The sequence below is a fragment of the Centruroides vittatus genome, unplaced genomic scaffold, assembly GCF_030686945.1.
Source record: "Centruroides vittatus isolate TY-2023 unplaced genomic scaffold, ASM3068694v2 scaffold_899, whole genome shotgun sequence".
NCBI classification, from domain to species: domain Eukaryota; kingdom Metazoa; phylum Arthropoda; class Arachnida; order Scorpiones; family Buthidae; genus Centruroides; species Centruroides vittatus.
Window position 1 is genome coordinate 73,008 of NW_027122719.1, and position 17,249 is coordinate 90,256.

A 17,249-nucleotide genomic window follows, 5' to 3' on the forward strand; every position below is an offset into this window, starting at 1 on the left:
CACCCCTTACTTCTTTATACTTTTGTATTTAATTCCGAAAACATGCAAAATTATTTTACTTAGTGACCTCTATTCAGTGAATTAAAATCACTAATAGAAAATAATAGTAACGAATTACTTCTGTGATTGCAAAATCACGGAATCGCCTATTCCTAGGCCAACATAAAATATTTCTTAAAAATTAATCAATTCTAAGAAATTTTTCGTTTAAAAATCTCGAGAATTACAAGTGAAAACACTCTTTAATTCCAATTTCGACAGACTTGAAACAAGAGAAAGAGATTTTTCGAAACAGAAATATTTTAAATATTTCTGTTTCGAAAAAATTACTATTTGATTACAGTTGGAAAATATTAAAATGCAATAAATAATTTTATAATAATATTACAATTATTACAAAAATAAAAATGAATATAATAAACAAATAAAAATTAAATTAAAAAATATTGATCTTTGATGTTTACCAATGGAAATGTGAATATCCTATTGCTGGTTTCGAAGCTTAAAATTACTGTTAATTGCTGTAAAAAATGATTAAATACAACCGATTTTATAGAATTTATTCTAAACGATATAAATACATAATATACACTCGATTATGCAAAAGTCACAAATAAAATTATAAATCATATTTAATTAATAAGCGTCAAAACTGAATAATAAAAGCCATAAAAAGAAAATACAATTAACTATTTAGTGATTTATTAATTAAATATATTTTGAGAATTATTTCTGTAAGAAGAACACCAGCATCAAAGCACACCAGCTTTTTTATTTCGGGGTCATTCTTCCTCTCTTCACTATGGCGTCTAGGATATATTATTTTTTTCCATTTATCAGTATAATTTTATTTCTTGACAAATTTATCACGGGTTTAGGAAATTCGCTTTTTGTATTTTAATGAGTGTAAAATGGTAAAGCCTTAAGCAACCTTGAAATTCAGCTATGATAACAAAGCAAACAGATTACGTGACTACCACTCTCAATGACTTAACAATTATAAAAATAAAAAAAAAAACGATAGGAATTTTAACACGTTTTTTAATATTGTTTACATTTTGAAATTGAACATGCTGAACTGTTTCTCATATATTTTTTAAAATAATATGTGAAAAGCAGTATGTTTTATAAGAAAAAGAAGTGCAAACGAGATCGAAATTGTCTGGGGACTCAACATCGAATCGGGGCGACAAGGAATTTTTCATGGGAGGATATGTCCTGCCCTTCTCTCACTATCCAGCCGCCCCATTGTGGGCCTTACTGAAATCTACGATGAGCATGAAAAAATCCGCTCAGTACCCACACATAGGAAAGAACTAAAAATTAAATGGAGGAATAGAAGATGCCAACGCAACACACCAAAGTAACCGTTGCCAATAAGTAAAAATTAACGCTCGTAAAAGTTCAACTTAAACAGTTAACAGTTATACAAGAGGCCTAATAATTCACAGCATATTGCATTACCTGCCTTAGATAGAGAAAGACAGGAGAAAAAACTAGAAACTCTATTTTACCATATTCTTCGCCGAGAAAAATAAAAATAAAAACGTTTAGCTATTTTACCGACGTGTAAATCAAAAATTAATTCATTAGCAAATAACTATCTAAATAATTACGCTGGGAAATATAACCTGAATAGTTTTATTAGATATAAGCAGGTTATATCGTATATTAATTACGTCATGAAAGAATAATTTTCTGGTGCCACCATTAGCTCACAATGTGAGCTATATAAATGTCCTTAATTCGCTCTTACGGTCAATTTGCGCTTATAATTTGCACAATTACAGATGAATCTGTACCATTTAGCCCCATTACGGAAACAACTGCATGGAAGACAAATTTGCATGATCAGGAATGAATAGTTTTTTGTATATCAGTATAAATCCTCCTTCACGTGTAATAAATTGTAAAATTCGAGAAGTTTTATATAGTCTATTTCCTAACTGAACTGTATAAGAAGGCGATTTAATATACTACGTGCATTCGTGGTCAGAATAGTGTAATTTTTACGTCAAAACGACGTTATTATTATATCTTCTCATAAGAAAAATGCAAGAATGACGTAATTTTGACGTAAAGTGCACTATTCTGAAAAAAACGAATACGCCTTATGTTTGATTTGTTTAAGAATATTAAATCCACATATAAACGAGACATTAACTTCATCAACATCAAGATTTCGAAGAACATTTTGCCACCTTCTCCCGAAATAATTACAGGGAATATCATCGTGATTTATTTACCCAGAAACTGAATCACTAGATTTCCCACAGGTATGAAGTAATTTACGAATGCATTTAGACTATTTGATGTTATAGAACCGGATTTAACGGACCGATAACAGGATCCAGTGCAAATTCCTATAAAATGAAGTTATTGATCTATACCAATACACAATTACCTTATGATAAGATTAATGTAAAATAAATTTGATAACGAAATTTCTAAATGACACCACGCGCTATCATTAACTAGTTATAAATGACGAGAATAAAACATATTTCGTACAAAATTTGTATGAATTTCAGTTTATTTTTTCTATTTCGTAATATTGTAATAATTTTATTAATTTTATATTTAATTTTTTAAATGTTTTTCTGTGGCGCGTTATCCCATGGGCAAAATGAGCAATTGCTTGGGCCCCAAACCAATATTTTCTTATAAAGCTCCCTATTTCAAATTCAAACGATTATTTTGGGGTAGGAGTTTTTTTTTAATTGTAAATACTAATAACGAGTAAAACTTTTATTACATATGGGCTAGGGTTTCTCATTTCCCGATATTTTGCTTGTCCCGGGATTCCGGGATAAAACTGAACTGTTTCCCGGGATATAGGCCTAATTAATTATTTTTAAGATATACAAAATATCTTGAAATCAAATGATATAATTCTTTTACAATTTTTAGAGCAATTTAATACGTTCTGCAACCTCCAAAATCATATTAATAATGCTGTGTAAGATATATATTAAAAATTACCTTTGATTTACGTGGAAATTTTCACAAATAGAAACAATTTATTAAAGTTTGCTGGAAACTGCATACAACAACAACAAAAATGCCTTTGGATCGAGTTGAAAATTTAAAGAATAAAATGAACTTAGATCAAACTTCTAACTTTAAAAGTAATTTTTATTTTTAAATAAAACATAATACAAAATATTATTGTAAATTTTTATAATAAGATTTTAAAAAGCAATGATGATCAATACTCCAATCACTCGATCTGGTTCTTATTTAACTAATGAAACCTGTACCGAGAATGCCCTTTTCGATTCAATTGATGTGGGTGGAATCGTCTTTAATTAATTAATGCATTTAAGAGAAGACAGATGTGTGTTTTTTCACCCGTAACCTGGAATATTTCTAGTTCGTTTTCGAGATTGTAGTACTTCTTTGCTCTCTAGTATTCTTCATTTGTCTACCTCAACTGCTTATAGCCAAATAATTCGGCAGTTCGTTTGTCTCCTTGCCCGATTTGCACAACCTGGCGTTACGCAGTTATTGAAGCTATTGGACATTAAAAATTAAGACAGCATAAGCACAATTACTCCAGATATTACAGGTAGGACAAGTAAATAATTTTTACAGTCCTGTCACAAATAAGCTATTGACCATTTGTGACATGCCATGACGAGCAAAAATTTAAAAACTAAGTAGAAAATTAAATGAATTCTGACAGTCTATGAGTTAAATATACTTTCTATTTGCAAAATTTTCTCAACCTTAACACAAAATAAGAAAAAAGTAAATTTTTAAGAAATTTGCGGGATTTCCCGGGATGAGAATTCCCTGGGTTAAAAAAACAACCGGGATCCCATTTGAGAAACCCTAATATGGCCCAACTCAAAATGACAAATGATCCAACCTCTCTCTCTCCACCTTGATCTTTAAATATCAAAATTTAATAGTATCAATGTTCCACACAAAAATAATCCTTTTCAGTTTCAAAATCTTTGGTTCATCCAGTCCTGAGATATAGACCTAATGCAAAACAGATGCCTCCAGAGAGAATTTTATAAGGGTTTTTTACATTTTTGAGCGCCCGAAGGGTCAAAACGTCGAGCAGGAAATGCAAGAAACAGGGAAAAGGTCAAAATTCGACTGATCACAATACTTTCTCCATGTTATCAATACATTGGATAACAGCCAGGAAAGTATATATACTTATTGAATTTCATCATCAATTTGGGGATTAACGTATAAAATAGTTTTAAAATTTAAACATTCTTAAGTTATATTTATTTATGAATGACGGAAGGCAACTTAATAATCTTCAGCCCTGAATCTATTTAAGTAAAATGAAGTTTTTTTGAACTTTTAAGATTCATTATTATATTTAACATTAAAAGTTACTTTCAAATGTAATCATAATTTCACAATATATTTTTTATAATGACGAGTTCAAATAAATGCTGAATTATAAAGTTTTGGGTAATATTTCAGTTTCAATTATTTGTCTCCTGTAATTCGATTCCGTTTAATAAGTAATCTGGTATTTTCGCATTAAGGTATGATTTTAATGTTTTTAAGTATTAATTACTTTATTAATACTTAAAAACATTAAAATAAATCATACTTTATAAAGACTATGCATTGTTTTATGTGAATCGTGCATAAGCACTAGCACAAGTGTATATCGAATTGCTTTAATTAACTTTACCGGGAAAATCGAAGTTACAGACAAAAAGTATTCTAGGAATTAAATTTAAAATGAAGAATGATATTTGTTAGTTGTTCTTCAAATTTAGAAAGTGTTCAGTTCATTAATCCTACTAATAAATTTTACATCACTAATTAAACTTTATTCATATTCATTGAGTTGCAATTTGAAAAAATTGTAAATCAGTAAATTTTCACTGTCGTCCATCTGTCTGTCCTTCCTTAATCTCCAGAACGATGTTAGATAGATGAACGTCAAGACCAGATATGGAAAGCTTAGGGGCAGGAGACCCAGATTAACTACATACGAACTTCCAGTTTAGATCGAAAGTCATGTAGATTCAATTCAAAGTCTTTTTCCTGAATGGAATTACATAGATAACTGGCATGACTATGTTATCAAGTATGATATACAGGGGGAAAGAAACTGCTAATTTGAGATGGAGAAAACATATTTTAAACTAATGAAAATATCAGTTATAATCGGATTGCCATTCTAATTTATCATTTATAATAATAAAGTAAAAAATATTTCAAATATTGTAAATACTGTATTACTATTTTATACATAAATAAAACTACAGTTAATTTTGTTTGTAAATAAATAACCGTTTATTTTAACTGGCATATCTAAATGTTTATAATTTTAACAAACATTTTTTAAACAACAAAATACATTTTACTGATCAAATATTCAATTTAAAGATATCAATATAATTTCATAGCTGGTAAAATCATCATCAAATTAAAATTAACATTTTAATTCTATTTGTCTAATCTGAATTTGTCTCCTTAAATACACTTAGATACTGTTTTTATTTTCTATCCATTTTATATCAAAAATTATATACATTAATCTTATGTACAAATATTTCTGGTAAAAAGTCATTACTTATTCATCTGTCTCTTCTTTCTTCTTAAAAACTTTTGTATTAATGTATAAGGATACTTGGTATTTTGGTATAACATTATATAATGTTTCTCTTATAACATGATCTTTAATGGCATTCTTTACCTCTGCTGTATTATATGCAATATCCAGTGCTTTTTCTTTAGTAAAATTCTTCATTTCCTCTTGAGTTATTGGACTTCTATGAACACATTTATTATTTATCTGGGAAAAAAGCATTAAAAATTTATAAAGTTTAAAAATATTTGCTTGTTAAGCAATGTAATTTCTTAATTTTCTAAAAATTCTGATAATTAAAGAACTAGTAATTTTGAAAAGCATAGTTTTATAATAATAAAATAAAATTTTAATTGAAAAGTAATGATTATTATGGCGCCAGGTCACAGTTTGGTAAGTCGTTAATGGTTTTTTTACATTGTTTTGTTTATTTAACGTATTTTAGCATTTTGTTTCCAGTACAAAGGGTGAAAAACAGAATATTTTGGATAATCATTTCTATGTCTAAAAGAAATCATTTCATTTCATATTGCAAGTGTCTTTTTTTTTTATTTTTGTCTTGATGTGTTTTTTAAGTTGTTATTTTGTCATGAATTAAAATTGCTACTAAAACAAATTAGTCAATACAGAAAATTTAATAAGTCCACCAAAAACGAACAGACTAATATTTAGTTAAATTATTTAATGATTTGGATAGACATAGAATTTATTAAGACACACAAGTATGAGTTTATTATATTAAAAAAGTATTGTTGAAAGCATTCATACAACTTTCCAGTTTTTAGACTTTCTTCAGAATGAAAATTAAATTAAAATGTATTATTCAAAGAAGGATAAATTTAACATATTACACACATTTCCTTCTAATAATATTAATTCTAATTTATAAGTTAATTTATTAATAGTAACTAGATTGGTACATATTATTCTACAGTATAAATTAAATATTGCATAGTTTTTTTAAGATAAAAATTATTTATCTATTCAATCCAATTTAAAATAGGATTCAATAATGTATTAAAATGATAAACTTAAGAAAAAACAATTTAATTATCTTTTAGTTTATAAGATCAAAACATATACAGAAATTTGTTACTTTTAATAAATAAGTTCTTATGTACAGTCAAACCTGTTTTTATGCGGTCCTTTTTTGTGCGATTTTTTATTTGTGCGGTATAGTCGGCGACTAGTCTCGTGCAATTTGTCATGTCTCACGTTGACTTATTATAGCTAAATAAACTTATTATAGTAATATTATTGCACGAATACGCGCAAAATGAAATAATTTATTTTTTAAGTCAACAAAACACCACCTGGACAAAAATATGTAAAACAGACGATCGATGAGACGATGCAGTCAAGTGCTGACATCTGTTGTCAATAAATTCTATTTCGTACGGTTTTGAGTTATTTTCTATGTGAGACTTTTTTTATGCGGTCCCTATTGACCACATAAAAAAATATTTTTTTAATTGTGTTGCGAAAACTATTTTTTATAGCCACTCGTGAAGTTTCGTGTGATTTTTTTATGCGTTTTTTTTATGCGGTTCCTATCCACCGCATAAAAACAGGTTTGACTGTATTAATAAATTTAAATTAATATAATTACACTTACATTAACATTAAAATCTAGTAAAAAATCTTTATCTAAGTCTGGCCATTGTTGTTCCACAACTGGTTTTTCCTAAAAACAGGAAAAATTCAATTATTATTTTTAATTATTAAAGAGAAAAAAAAATCAAACTTCAAAAATGAATTTTTGGAAAATTTATTTTATTTTTAAATAAACTTACTATTTTATAAATTTTGCTTTCTTTGGCTACAGATCTAAATATATCCCAAAGTTCTGAGCTGTAATGTGGAGTAATTGGCGTCAACATAATAATAAGTGATGCAAGAGTATCTTGAAAATCACTACCATACTGAATTTCAAATGGTGATTGCTAAACAATATTTAAATAATTATTTAATATAAATGATATGGATTAAAAATTTAAACTTAAAGATAATTTTGTGAAAGAAATCATTTATTAATAAAATCATAGTAATTATATTATTTATTTTCTGAAATTCTAAACCTATTATTTTTTAATTTTTTATTCAAAGATTTAAATAGAAATTAAACAAGTATGAAAATATATTTATAATAATTTATGTCATTGTTATATATGCATTTTTAAGCATGTACTTTAGAACAGAACACAAAATAATTGCCAAATGACAATCAATTTGAGTTCTAACATTTTAATGATTGATAATCGAGAACTGAAAAAGTAACCAAACTTCAGAATTTAAAATACTTTTTTCAGTATAAAAACAAGAAAAGTTTAATAATAAATATTTATAAACTTTAGCTCTAAGTTTCTGATTCTCCTTGTTCACTTTATCCCACCTCTCTCAGTCACTCATTCCACAGTATCATTTAACCATCTACACCAATGATTCCCAAAGTGGTCTATATCGACCCCTAGGGATTGACTTCGAACTGCAAGGAGTCCATGTCAGCAAAAACAAAAATTGGAGGTGCATGAGATGTAAATGGGAGTCCACAAGAATGGATCCCATTTAAGCAAGTCGTGACCGAAATTTTGGCTTTCCATAAATGGAATAATTCACATAACACAGATAGTATCTATGTAACATAATACTTTCTTATAATAGACATAAATTACCTATGAAGTAAAAATTTTTAAAACAAATGTTTATGAAACATGATAAAGATTTGGAGCTAGATTTGGGGAACTTTATGACTCCATGCTTTAATCATGGGAAAATTTGAGATCGATGATAGGATCATTCTCTGTCGACAGGTCAAACCAACAACTTAATTGCTTTGAATTTTAATTAATGCTAATTGTTAGAACATTCTCTTGAGTTCAATCAACTAATCTAACCTTTTTGAGACAGTTTTAGAGTTTTTGGATGATAAAGATCCAATTTTAAAAGAAAATTTAATTAAGCAGAAACCAGACATTGCTTATTTAACAGATTTGTTCACTAAATTTAAGGAGGTTAACTTGTAGTTACAAAGTGACAGTCTAAATCTGATAAAAACAAAGTCCATTATTTCAGCTTTTCTTGTCAAAAATAAACTAATGAAGCAAAATATTGGACGATGCAAATTTTCCCAATTTGTCACACAAACTGCCAGGATGATGATATTTCAACTTATGTTTAACATTTAAATATGCTTCACACAGACTTTGAAACTAAGTTTGTTGATGTTTTGACTATGGAAATACCACAATGGATTATCGATCCATACTGTGACATTGAAGAAATGGATATCACATTACAAGAAGAACTGATCAGAATAAGCACTAATGAAGAACTTAAGGTACAGTTCAGAAAGGAATATCAGCAATTTTGGCTTCAGAGAGACAGCTATTACTTATCCTGCATTATGGACTATCGCGAGAAAGCTTTTCCATCTTCATACTGCGTGAAAAGGGGTTTCAGTGCAGTTGCTAATCTTCTTACAAAAGGAAGAAACAAATTAGAAATCACCGATCGAGGAGATTTAAGGTTAAACCTAACTAAATTGAAGCCAAATATTGAAAATTTGCTATTAAAGCATCAGGTTCATCCCTCCCATTAAAAGCATTTATTTTTTTGTGTAGTTATTGTACTAGATTTGCATTTTATGTTGTCTTAATTAATAAATGTATAAAACTTAACGTGTTTTTTTAAAACTTTTTCACTCTACAGTTAAGCCTGTCAAAGTGAGTAGCACTGTGTCAGCTGTCAAAAACACATTTGAAGTTGATGAATTTGTAACAATTCAATATTAGAAAGGCGGGGGGGTCTACCCAAAACAGAAAAAATTGGCACGTGGTCTATGAGACAAAAAAGTTTGGGGACCTCTGATCTAAACCATCTGAATGTGGATCATACACCTGTTTCCCATCAGTATATCATCCACATTCATTACATCTATACTAACTCTAATTAAACTGGTTCTGAATCTATCTTTCAATATTACCCTATTTAGTCATCTAAGGTATCTACATATTAACATATCCCCAACATTCTAATCAATATATCATAGTTAGCCTAATTACCATCTTATAAAATTTCATTTTTATTTGATTAGAACTGTCATATTATAAGGAAAGCCATTAACCTGCTACTAATTTCGTTTTCACTTTTGCAGATAATGAGTTAAATTTAAATATCCTACTTGCCGCACCTATTTTATTTTAACTTTTACTTGATAAAATAATAACATAAATCTTATTTATTTCTTATCAAGTATAACAAATCATAGTAATAAGTAAGATTTATTACAATGATTTATGTTATAAGAACACATAAAACCACATAAATTGCAAGTATACTGTATTATTTTTAAATAAAATGAGAAAGCATTTTGTTACAATTATTGTTCAATTTTCTTTAGTGCAGATTTTTAAATGTTTTTTACTCTGAAAATAAATAATTTTATACATTATTTTTTCTAAAATTAAAAGTTTGACTTCAAGTGAATGAATATCATTTATTAAATATTAATAAAAACAATCAGCTTTGTAGATTTAAGTAATTTTGTTTTTTAGAATGAAACTATATATCATGCAAGAAAAATAAATTAAAATAACTTATTTGAAGCTTTAAGACTTACCCGAAGCACCGATGTTAATTCTTGTAATTTAGATATTCCAACACTTATTTGACATGTTGTATTAAAATGAAAAGTAACCTATTTTAAAAAATACAAAATTTTTTAAGACAAAAATAATAAGTTAAAATATTTTTTTTAGTATTTTTCATTTACAATACTATTGAATAAATAAATATCAGTGCTCAAAATATTACAGTTCTTGTTTGAATGAAAATATTACTATAAAATTTATACTTAAGGCTTAAAGTTTAAATACTAAAATTATAAATTATTATTTTAGATTAAGATTAATTGATATATCTTTTGATATCGAGATAGCCATTTTCCAATATGACTCATTCCAAATGCATCTTGCTTTGTTAGTCATCATATATATTTGAATCTTTTACAATACAACTTTTATACATATGCAATCTTGCCATTTTCCTTCTAAATTAGTCTATATCTATTGACAATTAAATTCAAACTTTGAATAAGAAAAAGTGGTTAATGTGCAAAAAAGACATTTTTGAGTTTATATACATCAGGTCAAATTTGAGTGATTTGTGATACTCTTTCCACTATATTGTCATAACTTTTTTCTATAAAAAATACAACCTTAATTTTCTTTTGTTGAAGAATTGAGATCTCTCTGTTTCACTCTTGTTCACTTCTTAATTCTTTCATTTTTGTTATTTTTCATAATTAGGTAAAAATTGCATTATAATAATTATAACTAGATACCCGGAATTGATTACGTTTATACTTTTTCTACAAAATCCACCAAAACTCGAATATTGGCATTTTGATACATTAATAATCTTTTCATAGTCCAGTGACATACATAGTTAATGCATCAAAAAACATCCTTCTTAATCTTCAAATTAAATAAATCTTGGCACAATACTGTAAGAAACAAAAATCCACACTGGTTTTTCAGGTAGCCAAAACCTTTTATTTCATAAAAAAAATATTTTTGACCTGTTTTAAGCCTATTTTTACACCCATACAGTACCAATTTTTGACCTTATGAAGAATTCTGTTATGTTTGAAATCTATGCTCAGTTTTCAATAATTCCATATGAGCTGAATTGGATACAACTTGCAATTATTTCCAACATTAATTATCTTTGAGAACTTTTCACTTTAAATTTGTCCTTTATTACCTATGAACTGATTCCCACTTGCCTGTTAACATTAACAATAAATTTAAAATAAAAATAAAATCCAATATAATAAAGCTATATTGGAGCTCATATTCACTGATTCACTAATATGAAATGTTTAAGGAAAAGCAGACTTATGAAAAAACAAAATGGTACAGTTGAAAAAGAATATCAAAAATTGAAAAACCAAAAAATTTGAAATCTAAAAACATAGTTTGTGCACTGCACAATATCAAAGTTATGATAATAATATAAAATATGTGAAAATAGTCACACAATTGGATTATATAATAATATAAACAAATTTTGTGTAATATGGATAATGTACTGTACCATGTGATATTGTCATACCCTGAATTATGCTGAAAAATTTTGATATCAGAAAAAGATATATTCATGAATAAAAAGTACCAAATTAAGTCCAAGACAGTACAGAATCTAAACCTAACTAATATTATTAACTGATGTATCATAGCAAAATTTACATTATTAATCATTTGGCATGAAATATTAGAGACTAAAGCAAGGATTAAAATTAAATGCAATTACAATTTTAATTGTATCTATAAAATGCCATGCTAATTAACTAATAGAATTATTTTTTAGGCTGATAGTATTAATCAGGCTTAATTAAAATATTCTGCATAATTAAACCAAATGACATATATTTATGAAAAGAAAATAAGACAAACAGATGCAATTTTTAGTTTTCTGAAATTACTTTCTAAAATGTGTAAGTTACATGATAATATATTATTAGTAATAACTAAAATGCACCAAACTGAAACTAGGTTTATACATATACCTGTAAGAATATTTTGAATTATTATTAAATCCCAGAAATATAGTATGAAATGAAAACAATTCACCAGTAATAATTGTCAAACAATAGTTTTAAAAAAATTACCTTTTTAATACAGCTATTTCTGGCTTTATATAAAATGTTTTCCCATTTTTTCCATTCATTTTCTGGTAATTCTTTAGGATTTGTATTATTTTTAATTTTTTCAAATGTTTCAAGAGTTAACCAAAGTCTTCGTTGCCAACTTAATGCATCTCTGAGACCTATAACACATATATGTATTTTTAGTAATAAATGATGGAACATAATTTAGAAAGCTAAGACATTATAATGTAAAGGAAAATGCCATTTCATGAAATAAAAAAACATTATTTGATATTTATTCTTATTGATTTTTAAAAATAGAATTAAAAAAAAAATTAAAAATTACATTTTACTAAACATTTCTGCATACATTTTATGACTTTAACATGATAAATTTAGTTTAATGTATTAAATAAAGAATATTAAAGAAATATATCAACAATAAAAATTATAGCTCTACTGCAGTATTCAAACTTCTTATAACCAAATTTCTACTATAATAAATGATGTTCTTTAGTAATCATCACAATATCCAAATTAAATAATCCCACCATAACAGATTTGTTTGTAAAAAATTTGAAAATTGCACTACTATAAATGGCAAATAGACAGCAACACCATTCAGTGTCTGTTTTCATTTGTTTAGTAGTATTGCATGTATATGTATTATGTATGATTTTTTAGTTAAGTAATTTTTATTATAAAATTGCAGTGCAATTTTACAATCTTATTCTTAGCAGTTCATTACAGTAAATTAACTACCTCAATTGTTTGTTTTTGTTATTTGTTCTATCTTTATACAATAATATTTTAATGTAAAATGCACAGTATCGTTACAAGATTTTCATTGTGATCTGTTTTACATTAAAATAATGCAGACCCTATACAATTCCTAACGTGAGATACTACAGAAACATGTTCATTACATTACTGTTTACCAACACATTCTTTCAAAATCTCATTAAGTGTTTGTTATGTAAGGTAATTGGAGTTTGAAATGTTTAATATCATGCTAAAATCATGAATTGGCAGATAGAGATTTTTTTGCAGTGTTTTACGGTTATTTGGAGAAATCGGATGGGCTTATTCACATGGGCTAGGAAACAGTTTGAATTTCTCCCATAAGAAATAGTGAAAAAAACTTTCCAAATATCTAAATTCCTGATATTAAAATAATTTTTTGGAACGAATTAGGTTTATACAACAGGGTTAATATATAAAAATAATAACTTAAAATTTTTACTAAAGCACAAAAACTTTTATGCTCCAAAAATACAGATTAAATTTATTCAAATTTCGTAACCTAAATAAAAATTCAACAAACTAAAAATTGATATAAAAATGCTAAAATACGAAAGTTGAAAATGGTCAGACATCATTAATACAATACTTTTATAACAAATATTGAATAAACATTGAATTAAACTAATTAATTTTGATAATTTGATTTTTGCCTTCTATCTTTTAGCTAATTTCAGTTTTATTAATATAAGTAAAAACTTGTATTAAAATTTATGGCATAATAATTGCTCAATTTTTCAATTAAAAATTTAAAAAGTTATCATTGTCTATTAAATATTTTGTTTTTGAGGAAATTATATTATTATATTTGAAAGTTTAATTATATAAATACTTTGCTGGAAAGAAAATGAATCACATTCTTCTATATTAATATATGGAGAAATTATATCATTTAATAAATTAAATTTTAAAGCATACTCTAAAACTAAGTTAAAAACATCCTCAAAATTAACTGTTAGTTTTAAATCCGAACTACTGAAATAAAAATGAAAAAGTTATGATAATATTATACACCAACCAATACAGAATATTATCGGGCTAGAAACGGCTATAATATTAATAACTTATAAGACAATTTGGCACTAGAGTTAGGCGTTAGGCACCATCTCTTGATAAATTTAATAATTATAATTTTAATTAAATAATTAAAATAATTTAGAACTGCTAGAAGAAAAGAATCGGCCTGGAGCCGGACTCGAACCCACAACTCCTACTTACCGTGCAGATGCATTGCCAATCTAGTGCCAAAGTGTCCGATTCTTTTCTTCCAGCAGTTCAAAATTATTTAAATTATTTAATTAAAATTATAATTATTAAATTTATCAAGAGATGGGACCTAACACCTAACTCTAGTGCCAAATTGTCTTATAAATTATTAATATTATAGCCGTTTCTAGCCCGATAATATTTGGCATTGATTGGTGTATAGCTTTATATATCGGGTTTAGTGATGTTCGTTTATGATAATAATATTATGTTTTGAATTATCCTTAGTTCAAGTTTAGACAGCTGACATTAAAATCATCATATTATTATAAAATTTTCTTATTAAAACAACAAAAAATAAATTGATTTAAATTCAGTATTCATACAGTATTTAGCACTAAGGATTTTCATTATTATTTTAATATAAATTTTCATTCTGTAAAAATGTATAATGAACTACATTCAAAAACTTTATGTCAAACTCATTATGATTTCTTTCAAATTTAAATATTTCATTTTATAGCATAATTTTAGATGTCATTTAATAGAGAAAATATTTTCAAAAACTATAAAATGAAATTTAAAAACTAAAGATAAAAAAATAATCAGTACAATATCAATATACATTAAATATTTATATTTTAAAAAGAAAAAATTTGTTCGCTTCCTCTCTCGTTATCTAATAATAAAGTTTTTAAAAATTTTTTGCCTGCCTTTATCATCCCATTTACGATTAGTCTCAGGGGCTACAAATGACAACATGCATAGTCGAGTTGTATCAACACTGTGGTGTTCTATAACATCCTAAAATAAAAATTTTAATTTCATTTTTCATTACAATAAGAAGGAAGAAAAAATAAAAAAATTAAACTTACATTTGGTGAAACACCATTAAATTTTGATTTGCTCATTTTTTCCCATTCAATTTGTACAAGATTTCCAGTTGCTTTTTCTCTCACAACTGAATCTATTAAATTTATCATAAATTTTAAAATATAATAAAAAAAACTATATAATAAAAACAGGAAATTTTTTTATACCTGCAATATCAACCTCATCTGGTTTTAGGTACTTTCCAGTTTCTTTAACAAAATATGTTTTACCCTTTACATAACCTTGACATAAAACACGACAAAATGGTTCTTTCTCTTTTAACAACCCCAAACTATGAAGAAAATGACTAAAAAATCTTGCATAATAGAGATGAACATCAGCTGAAAATATATTAACTTTTATACAACTTAATTTTATAAAAATATAAAATTTATAAAATAATATCCAGCTCTATGATATACATTCGAATACAGTAGAGCGTTGATAAGTGGAACCAATTGGGGACTGGGGTCCTTCCAGTTAATGATTTGTTCCAGTTTCCGACTTTGTACGAAAAAAGACATTAACCTGTCCGATGTTCAAATTTTTCTCCGTTGCGTATCGCTTCCTGTTGAATTTTTCTCCGTTGCGTGTCGCTTCGTGTTGAATTTTCGTCGATTTTAAGCCTAATGAAAATTTTTATAATAATCATCGAGACTATCGTATCGTTAAAAATTATTTCTGCATTTTGTACAAACAAAATAAATATATTAAAGAATATAAAAAACATGAAAATTATACTTTAGAAGTAAATTTAGTATCAAAAACATTCGATTCAGCACGACACAGTCCGACTGAAAATCGTTCCACTTTCCGGCCATTCCACTTACCGACGTTCCACTTATCGACGCTCTACTGTATATATTTTACAATCACATATTTTATTACTTTGTATTTTATAGTTAATGTTATAAAATTAAACTTAGATATATATATTTCTTACCATGTTCAATTCCACCAATATATAAATCTATAGGTAACAGGGAATTAACAATTTCACTATTAAAAGGTTCTTTATTATTCTGAGGATCAAGAAATCTTAAAAAGTACCATGCACTGTCCACAAAGGTATCCATTGTATCAGTTTCCCTTTTTGCTGGTTTTCCACATCTAAGTAAAAAAAGTTAGTTGAAACAAATGAGAGATGGCAATAGAGTAAGAATTTTAGCTAATGAATTTTATTGTATATATCAGGGGTGGCCAACTTTTGTGCACATAAGATCTACTTTTTATCGTAAAAATGTGTCGCGATCGACTTGTTATCATAGGCATAGTCTAAGTGGGGAGGGGGAAGTGTGAAATACATACTATGTTTATACCCTGTTTCAGTACGAAGTGCACTCACTGCTTGTGACTCGAGTCATAACTGCATGCACACAGTTGCGTTCGGTTACAAATATAATACATTAAGTCAAGACATCACTAGCGATCGACCAAAATTGGCTTGGCGATCGACCGGTCGATCGCGATCGACTTGTTGGCCACCCCTGGTATATATGATGTTTGAGATCATAATACATTTAAAAAAATATAAAAGTAACAGAAATATACAAAAAACTATGTTTTCATTTTCCTTTTCTGTCATTTCACACACCAGTCACAGTCCAAAACATATTATAAATTACACTCCAAAACTTATAATCATAACACATTGATAATATATTTTGATAATTTAAATAAGTTATATTTTGATTAAAAAAATATGAATATATCAATGCATATGAAAAATACAAAATTTCAATATCTAAATGTGTATGTATTGTAATATATTAATTTACTTGGGACATTCAACATTAACCCAATCTTCAACAGCTGCAAGTGGAGAAATATTTGTTTGTAGAGTTTCCAAAAATGGAAGTGAAACAGGTAAATCATCATATGGAACAGGAACAATCTGAAAAATCAGTTGTTTAATACAGATATAAAAATATACTGAAAACAATTATATTTATATATGATTTAGCTGTTATCATAAATGCTATGAAAGAAATATATTTCACTCCATTAAATTGCATTCAATTGTGTTATTTCATATATTTTATTAATTAAAATAATTATAATTTATAAAAATTCATTAAATAAATAAAAATATAAAACTAATAAATTTAAACCTATTCTTTTAATGCTGATATTAGATTAACTCCTTAC

The 17,249-nt window shown here is 26.7% G+C and overlaps 1 protein-coding gene across 1 annotated transcript in view; it reads right to left on the bottom strand.

Moving 5' to 3' along the window:
- Window positions 1–5,312: 5,312 nt before the first annotated feature.
- LeuRS-m (Leucyl-tRNA synthetase, mitochondrial) overlaps window positions 5,313–17,249 on the bottom strand; it is a 42,515-nt gene continuing 30,578 nt past the window's right edge. Inside the window, exons 12-21 of the mRNA XM_067288712.1 lie at window positions 16,880–16,995; window positions 16,045–16,211; window positions 15,269–15,442; window positions 15,104–15,195; window positions 14,942–15,032; window positions 12,243–12,400; window positions 10,191–10,268; window positions 7,366–7,515; window positions 7,188–7,256; window positions 5,313–5,779 (exon numbers count right to left, since the gene is read on the bottom strand). Coding sequence (XP_067144813.1) covers window positions 5,558–5,779; window positions 7,188–7,256; window positions 7,366–7,515; window positions 10,191–10,268; window positions 12,243–12,400; window positions 14,942–15,032; window positions 15,104–15,195; window positions 15,269–15,442; window positions 16,045–16,211; window positions 16,880–16,995 — 1,317 coding nt within the window. The 3' untranslated portion in view covers window positions 5,313–5,557. The remainder of the gene's footprint in view (window positions 5,780–7,187; window positions 7,257–7,365; window positions 7,516–10,190; window positions 10,269–12,242; window positions 12,401–14,941; window positions 15,033–15,103; window positions 15,196–15,268; window positions 15,443–16,044; window positions 16,212–16,879; window positions 16,996–17,249) is intronic.